Source organism: Mustela nivalis (assembly GCF_964662115.1).
Source record: "Mustela nivalis genome assembly, chromosome: 4".
NCBI lineage: Eukaryota > Metazoa > Chordata > Mammalia > Carnivora > Mustelidae > Mustela > Mustela nivalis.
Window position 1 is genome coordinate 89,575,964 of NC_139023.1, and position 15,504 is coordinate 89,591,467.

At 33.3% G+C, this 15,504-nt stretch overlaps 1 protein-coding gene across 3 annotated transcripts in view; it reads right to left on the minus strand.

The window, feature by feature from the left end:
- Positions 1–430: 430 nt before the first annotated feature.
- Positions 431–15,504, minus strand: part of USP53 (ubiquitin specific peptidase 53) — a 68,179-nt gene continuing 53,105 nt past the window's right edge. For all 3 annotated transcript variants that reach the window (XM_082727369.1, XM_082727370.1, XM_082727371.1), the window contains 4 exons: positions 13,763–14,501; positions 12,598–12,674; positions 4,975–5,077; positions 431–4,053 (listed from right to left, as the gene is read on the minus strand). In XM_082727369.1, coding sequence (XP_082583495.1) covers positions 3,066–4,053; positions 4,975–5,077; positions 12,598–12,674; positions 13,763–14,501 — 1,907 coding nt within the window. In that variant the 3' untranslated portion in view covers positions 431–3,065. The remainder of the gene's footprint in view (positions 4,054–4,974; positions 5,078–12,597; positions 12,675–13,762; positions 14,502–15,504) is intronic.

Here is a 15,504-nt window from a genome sequence, read left to right on the forward strand (position 1 = left end):
ATTGGCAAACTTGCTATGATGAAAACAAAGAATAACATCAATGTTTTAATCTGATAAATTCCTTTGTAAGTTTCAAAAACTTAATTTCATATAAATGAAATGGTTATTTGACCAGTTATTGTGGCAAAGTCTTTAGTATTTAGTTGTCTGTGAACCTGAAAATTTAGGATAGAAACATCTCCATGTATCTAGTCCCTAAATGGCATGGGGATACATTCAGAGACTACAGGATTATTTATTTAAGGTCTTTAAGGTTACTTAATATAAATTATGTTCTAGGATAAGGATCCTCAAACTGGCCAATGGGCCAAATCTGGCCTACTGCCTCTTTTGATCAGGCCTATGAGCTAGGGATGATTTTTACATTTTAAAACGGTTGTAAAAAAAAAAAATGACTATGTCATAATGTAAAAATTATATGAAACCCATGTGTCAATGTCAAAGTTTTATTAGAACACAAACATGCCATTCACTTACATACCATTTATGGCTTCTCTCACTACAGTGGCAGAACTGGAGCTGTTTGTTACAAAGACCCTGTGGTCCACCAAGACCAAATTATTTTATTATGTGGCTCTTTATGGAAAGTTTGCCAACTCCTATAGGAGCCCTGCTTTAGACCTCACTGCAGTTATACTTTTAGGAGCCTCTAGTGATAATATTTTATAATTAGTGATAGTCCAAGTACCCTTGAACTTTAAGTTGATTTACATTTCTCATAAAATACATAATCAACATGTGAGGAGAGGAAGCCATAATTTATGAATGCACAGAAAAGTCCAAACATGTTAACTTAAAAATCAGTTTATCTTAAAAAAAATTCTGAACCGAAAGAAACTGATTTCACAGAAAAATAGAACAGTCTGAAGATACGTATTTTGAACATTACAATAATTATTGGATGCATTATTTCAGAAGTTACCATAATTTTATAACAAGAAGAAAACACCTACAAAAATTAGGTACTCTAGAAATTTATTTTACCTGTGAATAGTTAATAATTATGTATTCAAATCTATAACTGGAGTGTTGAATCAACAAAAACAGTTTCTGGTTTTGTTAGTACTATTACATGATTCAAGTAGTTTCAGCTGGACAGTACTTTTAAAAAGAGCCAAAATGAGATTTCTATTTTGATGTTGCAACTCAAATGTTGAGTTGAAAATACATATCTATGAGACTGCTGTTAAATACAAGATACTAGTGTATAGGTGTCAAATAATACATTTTTAACTGGACATCTTGACCAAATAGAAATCTTAGAAAAAAACTAGACAGTGTTTTTCAAAGTTACTAAAAATGCTTGAAACCCATTTTGTAATATTTTACAATGTTATAAAAGTAGTAATTAAATACAATATTTCAAATACAATTTTAAAAACTTTACAGTATTTACAAGCCTTCCATACTAAAAGTTATGTTAAAAATAAGCTTTCTTAAAAGATAAAAGTTTAATATAGTCCATATTCAAGTATTTCTAAGTTAAGAGAACATAAAGTAATAATCACGTACTGTTATGGTTAGAAAAGGCAAGTAAAAACTTCTCTAAGTGGAAGACAATAATTGACCAAGATTTCTTAACTGGGTAAGATTAGGTTTTTACAAGCAATTATTTTATAGTTATCTAGGAATACTTATTTTTAATCATTTACATTTTAGAATATTTTAATTTATGGAGTTGGTCAAACATTAAATTTAGTAATCAGTTTACAGAATTAAGTTATATGTATAAAATTTATTAATGTAAGAAAATTTTTAATTTTGCAGTTCTCAATTTTCCTACATGGACAATACAACACTTAGCCACAATATGTTTACCAACTTAGTACAAAATAAAATGACAACTAATGAAATAAGGCAATTAATGTAACTTAATTTCATTTAGAAGGTCATCATGATAATGGAAAATTCTTTTACTTAAAGAAAAAAAAAAAGTCCTCTCCATGAAAGTAGGGTAAAATGACTGTTTAGAGAAGTAAAATGGAAGGGATGCTCAAATTAATACATTTCATTAATACTAAACCCTCTATATGAAAGTAGAAATTGGATCTGGAACCCAGAAATACTCGGATTCAAGAATCTGAAAATTATTAAAATGAGTTGACAGCCTATAAAGAGAGGTTAAGATGATAGCAGGGAAAATTCAGGCAGTCACAGTGAGATCCCCAGTGGGCCCTAAGTTAATTCCTAACACTGGTTATTAGCAGCCCAAAGTAAACCAAACCAAAATAAAACCTTTCACATTTCATATAAAATTAGAAAAAATGTAACACATAAATATACTAACGTTAAGGATTTCACTTACTTTTACTTACTTTTCACTTACATGGCTGAAGTAAGTTTACGATATAACAGAGGCCTAATTTATGTTAACTAGGCATTATGAAGATTGAAGTTCTAGGAGCAAAATTAAGTTTCTTCTCTTCTGACCTTAAGAATTTAATTAAAAAAAACTGCTTTATCATTAAGGCTTCTCCCCTCCAAATGCTATCATTTCATATGATACCATATGAATATATGCCTCTAATTCATATGATAACCATATCATGGGTTGGTATTTTTTAAGACACTTAAAGGGATCATAGGTAGTAGACTATCACAGAAGTCAAAAACAAATGGGTGAAGCCCTCCCGGTTGGTTACCCATTAGAAAGTGCTTCTTCATAAAGCAAATACTGCTTTGACTACACCAACTGTGTATCACCTGGTATTTTTCAGTTAGCATAACTTACCCATCTATATATGTGAGTACTGGTTAGTTTAATACTTATGGGTCTACCAGCCACATACAAAGGAACAAATCACATTTTTATTTAACTGCAGCAGTGACTTTTTGCATACCCTCTATTTTCTGTTTTGCAGGCACACCAAAACTATTCAAAGGGAATTTCTAAAATACCCAATAAGTTGAACAACACAAATAAAAAATATATATATAGAAAATTAATGTCATTAATAACTTTAGAAATGCCATGGTTTTAGTTTCATATATCACCAGGTTTGGTCAGTCGATTCCTATTATATTTTCATGGCCTCTGAGAAGTCTAAGCCTACCAGTTTCATCACTTATCTATTACAGTGTATACTAGGTTTATACCTCTGCTCAGAAGGGCAGTTTGAACCAAGACTGCTGTGTAACACAGGTGCTAGCCCTCTTTCACTCTGAGATAGTGCTTTATCATTACAAAAGCTACTGCTCTCTGGAACATGGAGCTTGGGTCTCTGGTGGTATTTCAGTCTGTATGTATCAGTCATGCAGCTATCAACTGAAAAATAGGTAGTTAATGAAATGGTCTCATTTGGACAAGTAGAACTAGAGTCTATTTCTGGTTGGCATAATGCATCAACAATTGTACCCAAATCTGCCTGAAAATCTTTAGTTGAAAAGCTTGATAGGTGGTTTGGTGTGTTGCCAACAGCCTCTTTTACTTGAAATGTTTCCTTAAGTCTTTGATCACGCACATATGTACTCATTTCTGAACCTGATTCTGAATCCAAACTTAAACTGTGCTTTGGAAGACTACAAGAATTAGCTTTAAACATCTCTATAAGTTTGACATTAGGTGTGGGACTGTTTTTCTCTGACTGTAGCACACTGGTTATAGCGTATTTCTTTGGTGGCAAAGGAGGTGGTGGATTATGGCTAACAGATTTTGACATCTGACAATCATCAGACCTGTACGTTGACTGAATTATATGTTCCCTAGACAGAGAGTTCTCAGAACAACATTGTTCCATCATAGTTTGCTGCTGGATGAGGGGAGAAGTTTCTGGCTTTAACCCAACAGGTCTCATGTGTGAAGACCACAATGAAGATGATGAGACTACTTCATTACTGTTCATTCTCTTTCCAGGAGCAGAATTATCATCATGAGAGAGTAAACCTGTTCTTTCAGAATTTTCTGCATTAAGCCACTCAGAAAATTTGCATTCACTTGAGGTTTCAAGTTTCTGTTCACCTGACTGGTGGATATGCTCTCTTGCTGCATTGTCCTGGAGTATCTGTGTACCTGAAGAAAGGAATAACTTCCCATTGTTTTCACGTATATGTGACCTATAACATAAAAATAAGGACAAAGCTAAAACACCATATACAAATAGGCAAAATTGTAGGAAAAACAAACTTTTGTCCTGTAGTTTAACTTCTCAATATATGCCTGATGTTACTTTTGTAACATAACAAAGATGGAAAGATATTTGTAACCATTAACATTTTACACTCTCTGACTCCAAAATGTATGCCAAGATACAGGAATGCTAGAAACACCTGTCATTACCAAAATTAGATTTCTAATAATTAGCATAATTTAAAAATTCATTTCAACTTACACTGAAATTACATTTATTTGTGACAAAATGTAGCATAGGCTTGAAAAAAATGTTGTAAGCAAATACTTCAATACCCTAAAAGGTTTCTTGACCAACATTATAAAGCTTATACCAATAGAGACAACTCTTGATATACAATGCTATAAAAGGATAGTAGACAAATTAAAAATAATTTAATGAAGATTACCTTTTTTAGATAACAATTTCTCATATGAAGATAAATGATATCACACTGCAAATTATTTTTTGTCATGAAAATTATTTTTCTCAAACTTCACGGAATTCAGTTAGAGCAAAATGATGAAAAGAATAGAGGCTTTGCAAGGTAGATAAGAGCTATATTCAAATTTCAGCTCCATTGCTTTGGGCAAATTACTTATAATAAAAGCCCCTAATTTTCTCTTATGAAATACCACCCACCTCCTACAAATGCTATGAGGATTACAACAATCATGTATTGTACCTGGTACTCTGTAGGCCTTATATCCTTAGGTCTATGTCCTTTTATGTCCCAATAATACAGGCATCATAACATTGTAGACCCCTTGTTTTCAGAGTAGTAATATGGATTTTTGCCCTGATAGAGTTCCTATAATACATGCATTTAATACAAAAGATTTTAGTATTTCTAAATATATTTGATTACCTTTTTATCAAAGGATTTTTTATTTGTAGATGTGACTCTGGATGGAACTCATGCGAATTATAGCCTACTTCCAAATTCTTGAGTTCTTTTTTAAAGGCCGAGGCTAGGAGGGAGAAAAAAAAATTATTTAATGATCTTTTCTAATTTACTGAGCATATACTTCCCCATAATTTATGTAAGGTTTCCTACAAATAGGTTATTCTCTTACAACTAGCAAAGATTAATTCTTCAAGTTTCAGCTCAAATAGCTCTTTTCTGAATACTTTATACAAAATAAATAGCTGTTTCTATTATCACTTGAAAACGTTAGCTATGCCCAGATAACACTATTGTTGTTAAGACTGCAGGGAGCTATGTGTTTCCCCTTGAGACATAGTCTTTGCTGACAAAATGTCAGAAGTCCTGCATTTGAAGACAGATGGCTTGGGTTGAAGTCTGGATTCACTACTTACTGGCTAGTAGCTTTAAGCAAACTTCTCAATCCCTTAGAATCTAGTTTCCTCATTCATATGAGATAATGACACCTATTTTACCTTCTTCACAGGAACATTAGGAACATCAACTGAATTAAAGTGTGGGGAGGGTAATATGGTTAACATGTAAAATGTTAATACTATCACTCAGTAGCTACCATTTATTGACTGCTGACTCAAGTTGTAGGGAGTTCATAATAATTATTTCATTTAATCTTTACAACTGAACATCATTTTTTACTTGAAAGATAACAGATAAACTTTGGTTACTCAGACTTGGATATCTGGCAGAAATTTTCTTGAGAATAAAAGTGAACCTGTCATTTCTAAGGAAAACAACTAGCATTATTTATTGCCATTATATAAAATTTAAGTTTTTAGATGAAAATAAGAATTTTGGAAACTTTTATCCACCACCATGAGTTTTTAGCTTCTCAAGAATTAGAAAAGCTTTCCGCTAATATTTGTGGTGATATTAACAAATGTATTTTTTAAATATAAAGAAATTTATCAACGTTTGGAAGACTTGTATAATTTAGCAAATCAGTATTTTCCAAATAAGGATATACTGATGTTACAAAATCATGCATGAGTAAAGTAAATCATTCTTTAAATGAATAAATAAATTTTCCTTTCTAAAAAATAATACAGTAATTATTAACTTATATAGCCTATCAAAACAAAAGCTCTTTGAGGTCCTCAATATTCTTTAATAGTATAAAAATATCCTGAGGGCAAAGCATTGCTTCAGTTGATTGAAAATAGTCCTTAAAAAATCTCAGTCACAACTGTTCTGTGAAACAGTTCCCCTCTTTATACCCAAGGAAGTTAGGTGACCCAAGTAAGGCTATATAACTGGTAATTGACAGCATTTAAACCAATCCAGGACTAACTCCAAAGCCAGTGCTCTTTCTACTACCTGCAAGCTCTCTTTTGCATATGCCACTAAAATCCAAGATCATCATACAAATCTCCTCCTGAGGAAACTAGGCCCACAGAAGATATAAAAATACATGGCTTTAGCTTAAATATTCAACTAATTCCCTATACTTCTGTAGAATTCCAGTAAGTTTTCAGTATTCTCCCTTATTTTTAGATGGCATTTTCCTCATGTTCATTTCCTTTCATTCTCATACTCCTGACTGTACTCCCAAGTCTATGAATTGAAGAATGTAAAGAAAACAAAGCCATTAAAGCAGCAACTTTATTTCTTAAACAATAACAAAGAAGTTTATCTTAGATGGCTTTTATCCCTAAATTGATTTTCTAGGTATATTTTTTTAAATAAAACTACTCTGTCATTCAAAATTCAACTGGAATATATAGTTGACCAAAACATCTAAATATTATCTGGTGAAAAATCTATATTTGATTATCAACAGCCTCTGCTAGTTAAATCTTGAATTTCTTATATAATATATATGAGAATTTAATACCTAAGGTATTTATATTATTGCTCACACAGTAAATGTTACCTTCCAATAAAAACCTAAGATAGTAGAATGAAGGGAACTAGAAGTCTGGCATTCATTTGCTAAAGATTTCACATTCCTACATCCACTAGACTGCAGTAAGTTCTTTATTATTGGACAATATGTCCCTTTTTTGTTATTTCCCCTAGTATAATATCTAGCACATAAAAGATATTCAGTGAAAGTCTAGAGAATGAATAAAAATTACATGGAAAACAAAACTGTTTTTTCTTCTTGTAAATATCCCCACCTTGTTCACCATGTTCCTGACTCACAGAACCAGGACTAGGTAAGTATAAGCTACGATCAATTCTTCTTACCTTTCCCCCTGACCTATCTTGAGTCTATCAATTGCCACACTAATACAAATCTTAAAAATAAAAGGCAGTATAATTTATCCCAAAGAGTGTTAGTCGCTTGTAAGCCTAACCCACTGCCAAGGCTCATAAAACAGCCTCTCTTCAATAGCTACTTTATGGGGGGCAGGGGAAGTAATGTCAAAAAGAACTTCAATAATTCTTTAGCCTGGAAAATTTAAGTTGAAATTACATTATAATAATCCATTCACCTTGATTTTAACTTCAGAATGTTTAACTTATCCATAATTCCAGGTTTATTATTCACAAACACCAGAAAAAACAATTCTTAAAAACCTCTTTACTATTATTAATGTATCCATATAACAGACAGCAGGAGGCAGCAGAGGTCTTATAAATATGTTTGAAATTTTAATATCACGATGGCAGGCATTCAACCAAGTGGTTTGACTTCAGAATTCCAACTAACTTAAAAATAGATGTGTTATTTTTCTCTTCTGCTGACATAAACATCCATGTGTCTTTACTGGGAATTTTGGCTCCAAGTTCTTTGCAAATCTAAAATGGTCTGATTTTTACACTTGGCACAGAAGACACCTTAACATCAAGGCAAGAAGCGTTAGTTAATAATACTAATTTTGATACTTTATTTTAAAAAGCCCAATAGAGAAATAGTTTAAAAGCCCAAAATATATGTTTCATCTGAAAAGATGATCTATATTTAAAATAGGCTTGGGCACCAATAAAACCAAACTGCTGTTCTAGACAATGTAATCTTCACTCTTGTTGCATAGAGGGATTTCAAAATATAACAGCAAAACTACAATTATAAAGCCTAAACATACAAGAGCAATAACCTAATCAATGATCTGATTTACAGTTTAAAAAAGTGTTAATAAAATTTGAATACTTTGGAAAAAAATCACAAGATTTTAACTGGCCTCTCTACCTTCTTTGTTTCATTTTCCTTCTACCTCCAGAGATCTTACTCCATCAGTTACTGGTCTGTTTATTCTTATCTTAGCACCTTTCTCTTCTCTTATGCATCATTAGTTCCTTATGCTCTGTAACATAAATGCAAAACTAAGCTCTTGGTTGCTTCTTTGTCCTCTAAGTACTACTATATTGACATTTGTTTACTTATTTCATTAACTTTACATTGTACTCTAATTTCCTAAGACATTTATTTGAAAATAATTTCAAAAAGTTCAGAAGAACCAAGAGATTAAAACTACTACAAAAATTACCTGTATATCTTTTACCCAGATTCACCCATTAACATTTTTTTCTGAACCACTTGAAGTTACAAACACCATGGCCCTTTACTATTTCTAAATACTTCAGTTTACCTCAAGCTTGCTCCTATTTCTAATGTTCCTCTTATACCGCTTTTCCTCTATCACTAATGACTTACTGCTAATCAAACCTGCATTTTTTAGTCCATATTCTGCTCAATCTGTGGCAACCTGTCTTCTTGAAACTCCCCATTTTCCTGGTTTCCCTGTGATAATCTTCTCTCCTTTTTTTTTTTTCTCATCCTTTTAGCTACTTCTCATACTTCCCAAAGTTGCTCCTTCTCTCTATCCTTAGCTCATCTCTCTTATTTAGCAAACCCCACGTTTTTTCCTTTGTCTCTTTTTTTCCTTTGTCTCCCTTTCTCCTGAGTGATACAGTCCATGTCTATGGCATTCAATTCCCATATATGTGGCTGGTTACCGAACGAATCCTCTCTCCTGAGTTGTAGACATATGTCCTTAACAGCCTAATAAATCTATTCACCTAGATGATAAATCAAAAAATAAATTTGGCATCTTCCTCTCATCCCCCAAAAGTTGTTTCTTCTTCTATATTCTTTGATTTGGTACACTGTGATTTACTTATGTAAGTCTCAAATAACAGCTATCCCCAGCTTCTCCTCTTCCTCCCTTTTGTACATCTGTCATAAAAACTGACTCCACTGTCTACACTTCCTTATAAACTCTCAAATCTTCTTTTGTGATACTGGTACTGCCTTAGTTTATGTCCTCACCTTTTCTTTCCAGGCTGTCCAAACAGTCATCTAACTACTATTTCTCTCACTGCTCCAAATTCACTCTCTACATTGCCACCAGTCTTTCTAAAATGTGAACTGGAGTGTATTACTCTCCTTGTCCTCTGGTGCCTTTCCACTTACTGTAGGATTTAAAAATAGCATAAAAATTTCATCATGAGTTGGCTTCTGTCCACTCTCTTAACTATCATCTTACAATTTCCATATACGCTCTCAGCCTTGCATAGACCAAACTACCTGTATTCTTAAAATATGTGATACTTTCTCCCAACCATGTAGTTTTGAACATATAAAGTCTTCTGTCTTGAATGTCATTTAAGGCATCTGAAATTCTCTTAATCAGTGACCCGTTTTAAAAGAGGAGCTAAAATAATCTAAATAGCACTGTGTAAATGTGAACAATGTTCCCAAATAATGGCTTTAGGCAGCATTCAAACCCATAATGACATACGCAGAGAAACCTATGTAAAATCTTTGTCAACGAGAAAAATACCAATGAAATAATTACAATGGCACTACTATAGATTTTTAGTTCTCTGACATCAAGCAAACTTGTTTGGATTGTGTTAAAACTCACTTAAATATCAAAGAAAATATGAAAATAAAAAAATTTCTAAAGCTCTTTAGCTTTCTAAATCTGTTAGCTATTTATAGAAAGTGATTCTTCAGGCCAATAAATGTGCCCCCATTTTACAAATAAGTAGGAGAAAAGTCATGCCCAAGAAAGTCATAGCAAATCACAAAGAATTAAATTGTGTCTTACTGAAAACAAAATCCACACAGGGTATGTTTTTAGCTTGGGAAAAAAAAAATTCCTATACCACATTCTCAAAGGGTCAGGGAGGGGAATGCAAAGAGACACCGTAAGGCAGGAACATTAACAAAGATTCTCAAAGCAAAGACCAGCTTAAAGAACTATGGCAGGTTTTGACATTTCTAAGTAAGAAATAATTTTAACATAATACAATTTTTTAAAAAAGATTTTACTTATTTGACAGCGAGAGACACAGTGAGAGAGAAAACACAAGCAGTGGGGAGTGGGAAAGGGAGAAGCGGGCTCCCCGCTGAGCAGGGGGCCCAATGGGGGGTGGGGGGGGCATCCCAGGACCTTGGGATCATGACCTAAACTGAAGGCAGACACTTAAGAACAGAGCCACCCAGGTGTCCTTTAACATAATTTATGCGGTTAAATAAGTGGGCTACACAAAACCACAAAAAGAAACAACTGCACACTCATTAGTGATTAGTGATAATTATCAAAACAAAATCCCAGAAGAGAGTTAAGTGTTAGTGAAAATATGGAGAAGTTGGAACCTTTGTGCACTGCTGATGGGAATGTAAAATAACCCAGCAGCTGTAGAAAACAGTGTGGTGGTTCCTCAAAAAAATTAAACACATAATTACCACAGGATCCTGCAATTGCACTTCTGGGTATATATATACTCAAAAAGAAATGAATGCAGGAGTCTCGGGTATTTGTATACCAATGTTCATAGGAGCATTACTCACTATAGCCAAAAGACAGGAACAACCCAAATGTCCATCAGTAGATGAATGGATAAACAAAATGTGTTATATAATGTAACATTACTTAGCCTTAAAAAGAAGTTAAATTCTGACACATGCCACAACAGGAATGAACCTGAGGACATTATGTTAAGTGAAATAAGTCAGTCACAAAAAACAAGTACTGTATGATTCTATTTATCTGAGGTATCCAGAGTAGTCAAATTCATAGAGACAGAAAGTAGAATGGTGGTTACCGGGGACTGGGAGGGAGGGGGAAATAGCTGTTTAATGGCACAGAATTTCAGTCTGAGAAGTCGAAAGAGTTCTGAAGGTGGATGCTAATAATGGTTGTAACAATGTGAATGTTCTTAATAACACTGACCTGTCACTTAAAAATGGTTAGAATGGCAAATTTTGTTATGTGTATTTTATCACAATAAAAAATATCTTTCTTTCCACAATAAAAAACATATTTTCAAATAGGTTACACACACACTCTTTCATATTAAATGGGGAAACCCACAGCAAAGCTCTTACAGCAATGCATTCTTGATCATCAAAATCTCTCTGGTGTTGTGTTTTTATTACTCTCAGGAAGCAAGCATCATTTTGTAAAAAGTACTGAACTTGTAGTTATTGTTCAATTTCACTGACTTCTGCTGTTGACTTCTGGCCAGCCCTTTACTGTTTCCTGTAATACTTGCTTACCAGACTTATCAGATTTTTAAAAGAGGCGAGACATTTTATATAGGAAAGGAAAGTTATTTCCTTAATATGTTTCCTTCTGATATTATACCACTTGATAAAAACAAAATAATTTAACATTTAATCATATTCAAAGTCTGTAACCTTAAAATAATCCCCACAAAAGCCTTAAGAATGATAGATTAAAAACAAACTTTAAAATTTGTTCTACATGGCTATTTTTATTGTGAAAAATTTTATCTCTTCTAATCCTCTGAATTCTAACCTTTGAAAATACTGTTTTTGATTGCAACCTCAATAATCCCCTTTTTCATCCTTTTCCTTCATCCTTCTCCCCCAAATCCTTCAGGTATATCCTCTCATTAGCAGCCTGAATTCTGTACACATTCAAAAATGCTATGTGTGAGTAATGGATCACCTATAATAATGCCACCCCAATAATATATTTACTACTTCCAAACTGAACTTTTCCAACAGGTTGCTTATCCATTTTTCTATCCTGTCCCTAACTCCTATGGCAGACATTAGGACTGTCCAACACATTACAGATCCCCTTCCAGGCACAGGTTAAGACTACTTTCCCACCCTCTTTGAAATTAGGCTTATCTATAAGACTTGCCTTCGCTAATGAGATGTGAGTGGAAGTACATATATCACTTCTGGGTTGAAGTTTTAAGTGATTGCTGTGTCCTCCTTCAATCTCCTCTCCCCACAATACTGCAAGGTTCAGAGAAGCATCTTTGGAGATGGAATCTCATTAGCGTGGGGCCCTGAGTGTAGTTAAGAGGAGGCTCCACGAGGACCTCCACTGGTCATATACTATCAACAAAAATCTCAGGTATTGACCCCGAGATTTTGAAGTTATTACCACTGTGTATCCTAGAACCCAGCCTATCCTGATTAACACACTCCCCTCTTTGCCAGTTGCCTGAAGTGGCTACTCCCATCCTTTCAAAGCCTTTAAAAGCATTAACTCTATCAACTTCCATCCTCATTACTCATATCTTATCAGTAACAGGACTGTTCTTAGCTTCTTTACTTTTATTACAACTTATTCTTTACAGCTACTATTACAATATATGTAAGTAAAATTTTACCTTCAAAGTAGTTTTTGTTCTGTTGGGAGGAAGAGCTGACACATTCTATATTTAGGTTGTTTGTCTTCACCTGGTCACTAAAACACAGAAGAAAACATACCAAATACATCAGCTATCATGAATTATTATTTTAGTTAGAATCTGAGAAAAAGAAAGGAAATAACATGTGTTAAACAATTATTATATGACATGTGTTGTTCTAGGGGATTAATCTGCATTATTTAATTTACATCTCTACAACAACACTTAAAAATAGTTATTATCTTCATTTTATAATAGGCGATTAAGGTTGTCAAAGTCAAATCCATTTGCCCAATACTTAAAATCCAAGTCTATCTGGTTGCAAAGCCCTGATCTTTCTACTACCCTAGACTACTCCTTTTTGAGTTGTGTTATGAAATTACTCTGCCAAACAAAAAAGTTTTCCGAAGTCCTTATTGCAACGATTATTTTAATAAAATACAAACATTTGATTTTTGCAAATCTGGCTTTTTAATAATAAATGTGATAAAAACATCAGCTAATAACAAATTAAGATGTCTTAGGTGGGTTAAAAGCAGAAATTGTGACTAGACTGATGTAAGAAATCAGCCAATTAAGCTGTGGACATATTTTAGAGGTTACAAAGAAAAGGGCAAATGTACTGCTAACAGTAATATACAAATACATTCAGAATTAATTAAAAATTAATTGAACAGAGACTTAGTTATTTGGCTGCATTCTTTTACATTTGCTGAAGGAAATAAATCTCTCCTCCATGAAACTGGCTATGAAAGTAGAAAATATCCCAGCTCTGAGTTACCGATGTTAGAGATGGGATAATGGACATTAAAGAGACCAAAGATTTAAATAATTAGCTTAATGACTTAAGATGCAGCCAATTTAAACTATGCTTTGAAACCTGTAGTATGTATTAATAGTTATCAGTGGCAACAATAACAATGTATTTCTGTACTTTTGAAATTTCCTAAAAATATTTTTGGAATCAGGAAATAAACATTAAAACTAAAAACCCTGAAATATCAAATAACTTGCAATATCTCAGGTCTCTTCACTCTGCAGTCAAGCTCTTTCCATTACACTTAATCGAACCAAGACTTTGAAATTACTGCACGTAACAGGAGAGAATGATGGGGAAAAATCATTCATTTAATATGCGCATTACCTGCAGGATACTGTTTCTTTAACACCACTGATATCCATTACTGTGCCATTTCCATCGATAACAGGTGAATCCAAATTGGCAGATCCATTACTGACGTGATCACTACTTTCATATCCAGACTCAGTCCTTTGCATCTGCCAATTGTCACCATGAACTTTAGTCTCATTGAGGCCTTTATTTTTCTCTGCTCCTTTTCCATTAGATTCAAGGGAACTCCTGCTTCCTATTTCCTGCTTCATTTCATCTTCATATATGGTCATTAAACATTTTTGCTTTAGGTTGTCTTTTGGCCAATTGTTAAGGCTCTGATCTTTGCTACATTTAGGTTTGTTACTAATACTTGGTTTATGTCTTGGACTATGCTGCCTTTTTTCACTTTCATTAAAAATACTATCAACATTTAACGTTTCTCTCATAGGTTTCCAACTTCGGGTCCGGCTTTTACTACTGCCACTATAGCTGCTTCCTTTATCCCTAGAATCTTGGCTGCTGTCTGTATCATATCCAGTGCCACTGTCACTCTTAACTTTGCCAGTTACTTTCTCTCCTGGGGCAAGAATCTGGGATTTACTTGAACCCAGTGTTTGTGCAGAAGCTCGACTCTGATGGGCAACTCGGTCATGTTTACATGGTCCTCTTCCTTGACTATGATAGAGATGTGGGTTTCCATATTGTCTAAAGCCATTTGGGGCAGGAGGTGATCCAGACTTGAAATGTGGAAGGTCTTCATCAACCAAATCTTTAAATAATTAAATAAAGATACAAATGAATACTCTTCAGAGATACTTTTTAGTTACAAGCCAAATACCTTGTTTGAGAAGAAATGTTAAGCAGTAATAAGTGAATAGTAATTATAAGATTTATATTATATCACATAGTGATTTGACATTGAAAAGTGTTTTCCTCATTCTCTATGTTTATGAGAGGCATTTGTAAGGTAAGCAGTTATATACTGATTTTTAAAAATGACCTCTAAAGTAGATCATAATTAAAGCTTTAAAAAAACAAATAAACAGTATTCTATCTCATTTATCATTAATGAAAATTTTAATAATAAAAGTATTTTCCATCTCTTATACTGGTAAAGATTTAAAGTTTGTTAAGCCAACTTCTGCTAAGAGTGTGAAGAAGCAGATAATCACTCAATCAGTGGGAGTGCAGACTGGTTTAGTCTTTTAGGAGAGCAGGTGAGCCACAGCCATCAAAATTAAGAATAAACACCCTTAACCCAGCAATTCTCCAGAAATAATTTCATGCTCTAGCTATACACAAAAAAGTACACAAAGGTGCATGTAAAAGGATATCACTGCAGCAAAAATCTTAAATCAGGTTTCAAAGTCTAGCAAGGATCATTTAAATTATGGTATGTCCATAAAGAAAAGAGGATAAAGCCATAAAGAGTAAGGCATGCTCATAATGAACTGCACACTATTAACAGAGGGAAGATGAGAGGCTGCTTTTCTCACATAATTTTATAACCTTCTTTCTTATTTGAATGTACCATATGGGGGAACTGAATGTGTAACTAAAAGGAAAGTTAAATCATCAGAATAAGCACAAATATTCCCGGCCAGAATTAAATAAGAACCAGAAACATTGCATATTCACAGATTTAATAGGTATATTAAAGACATCATATTGAGATATGTAACATAACATGTAAACAGATATATATAACAAATATAAATAAATTATATTAAGTTGTATTAAAGTTATAAAATCTAGTTTAAAAATAAGATTTT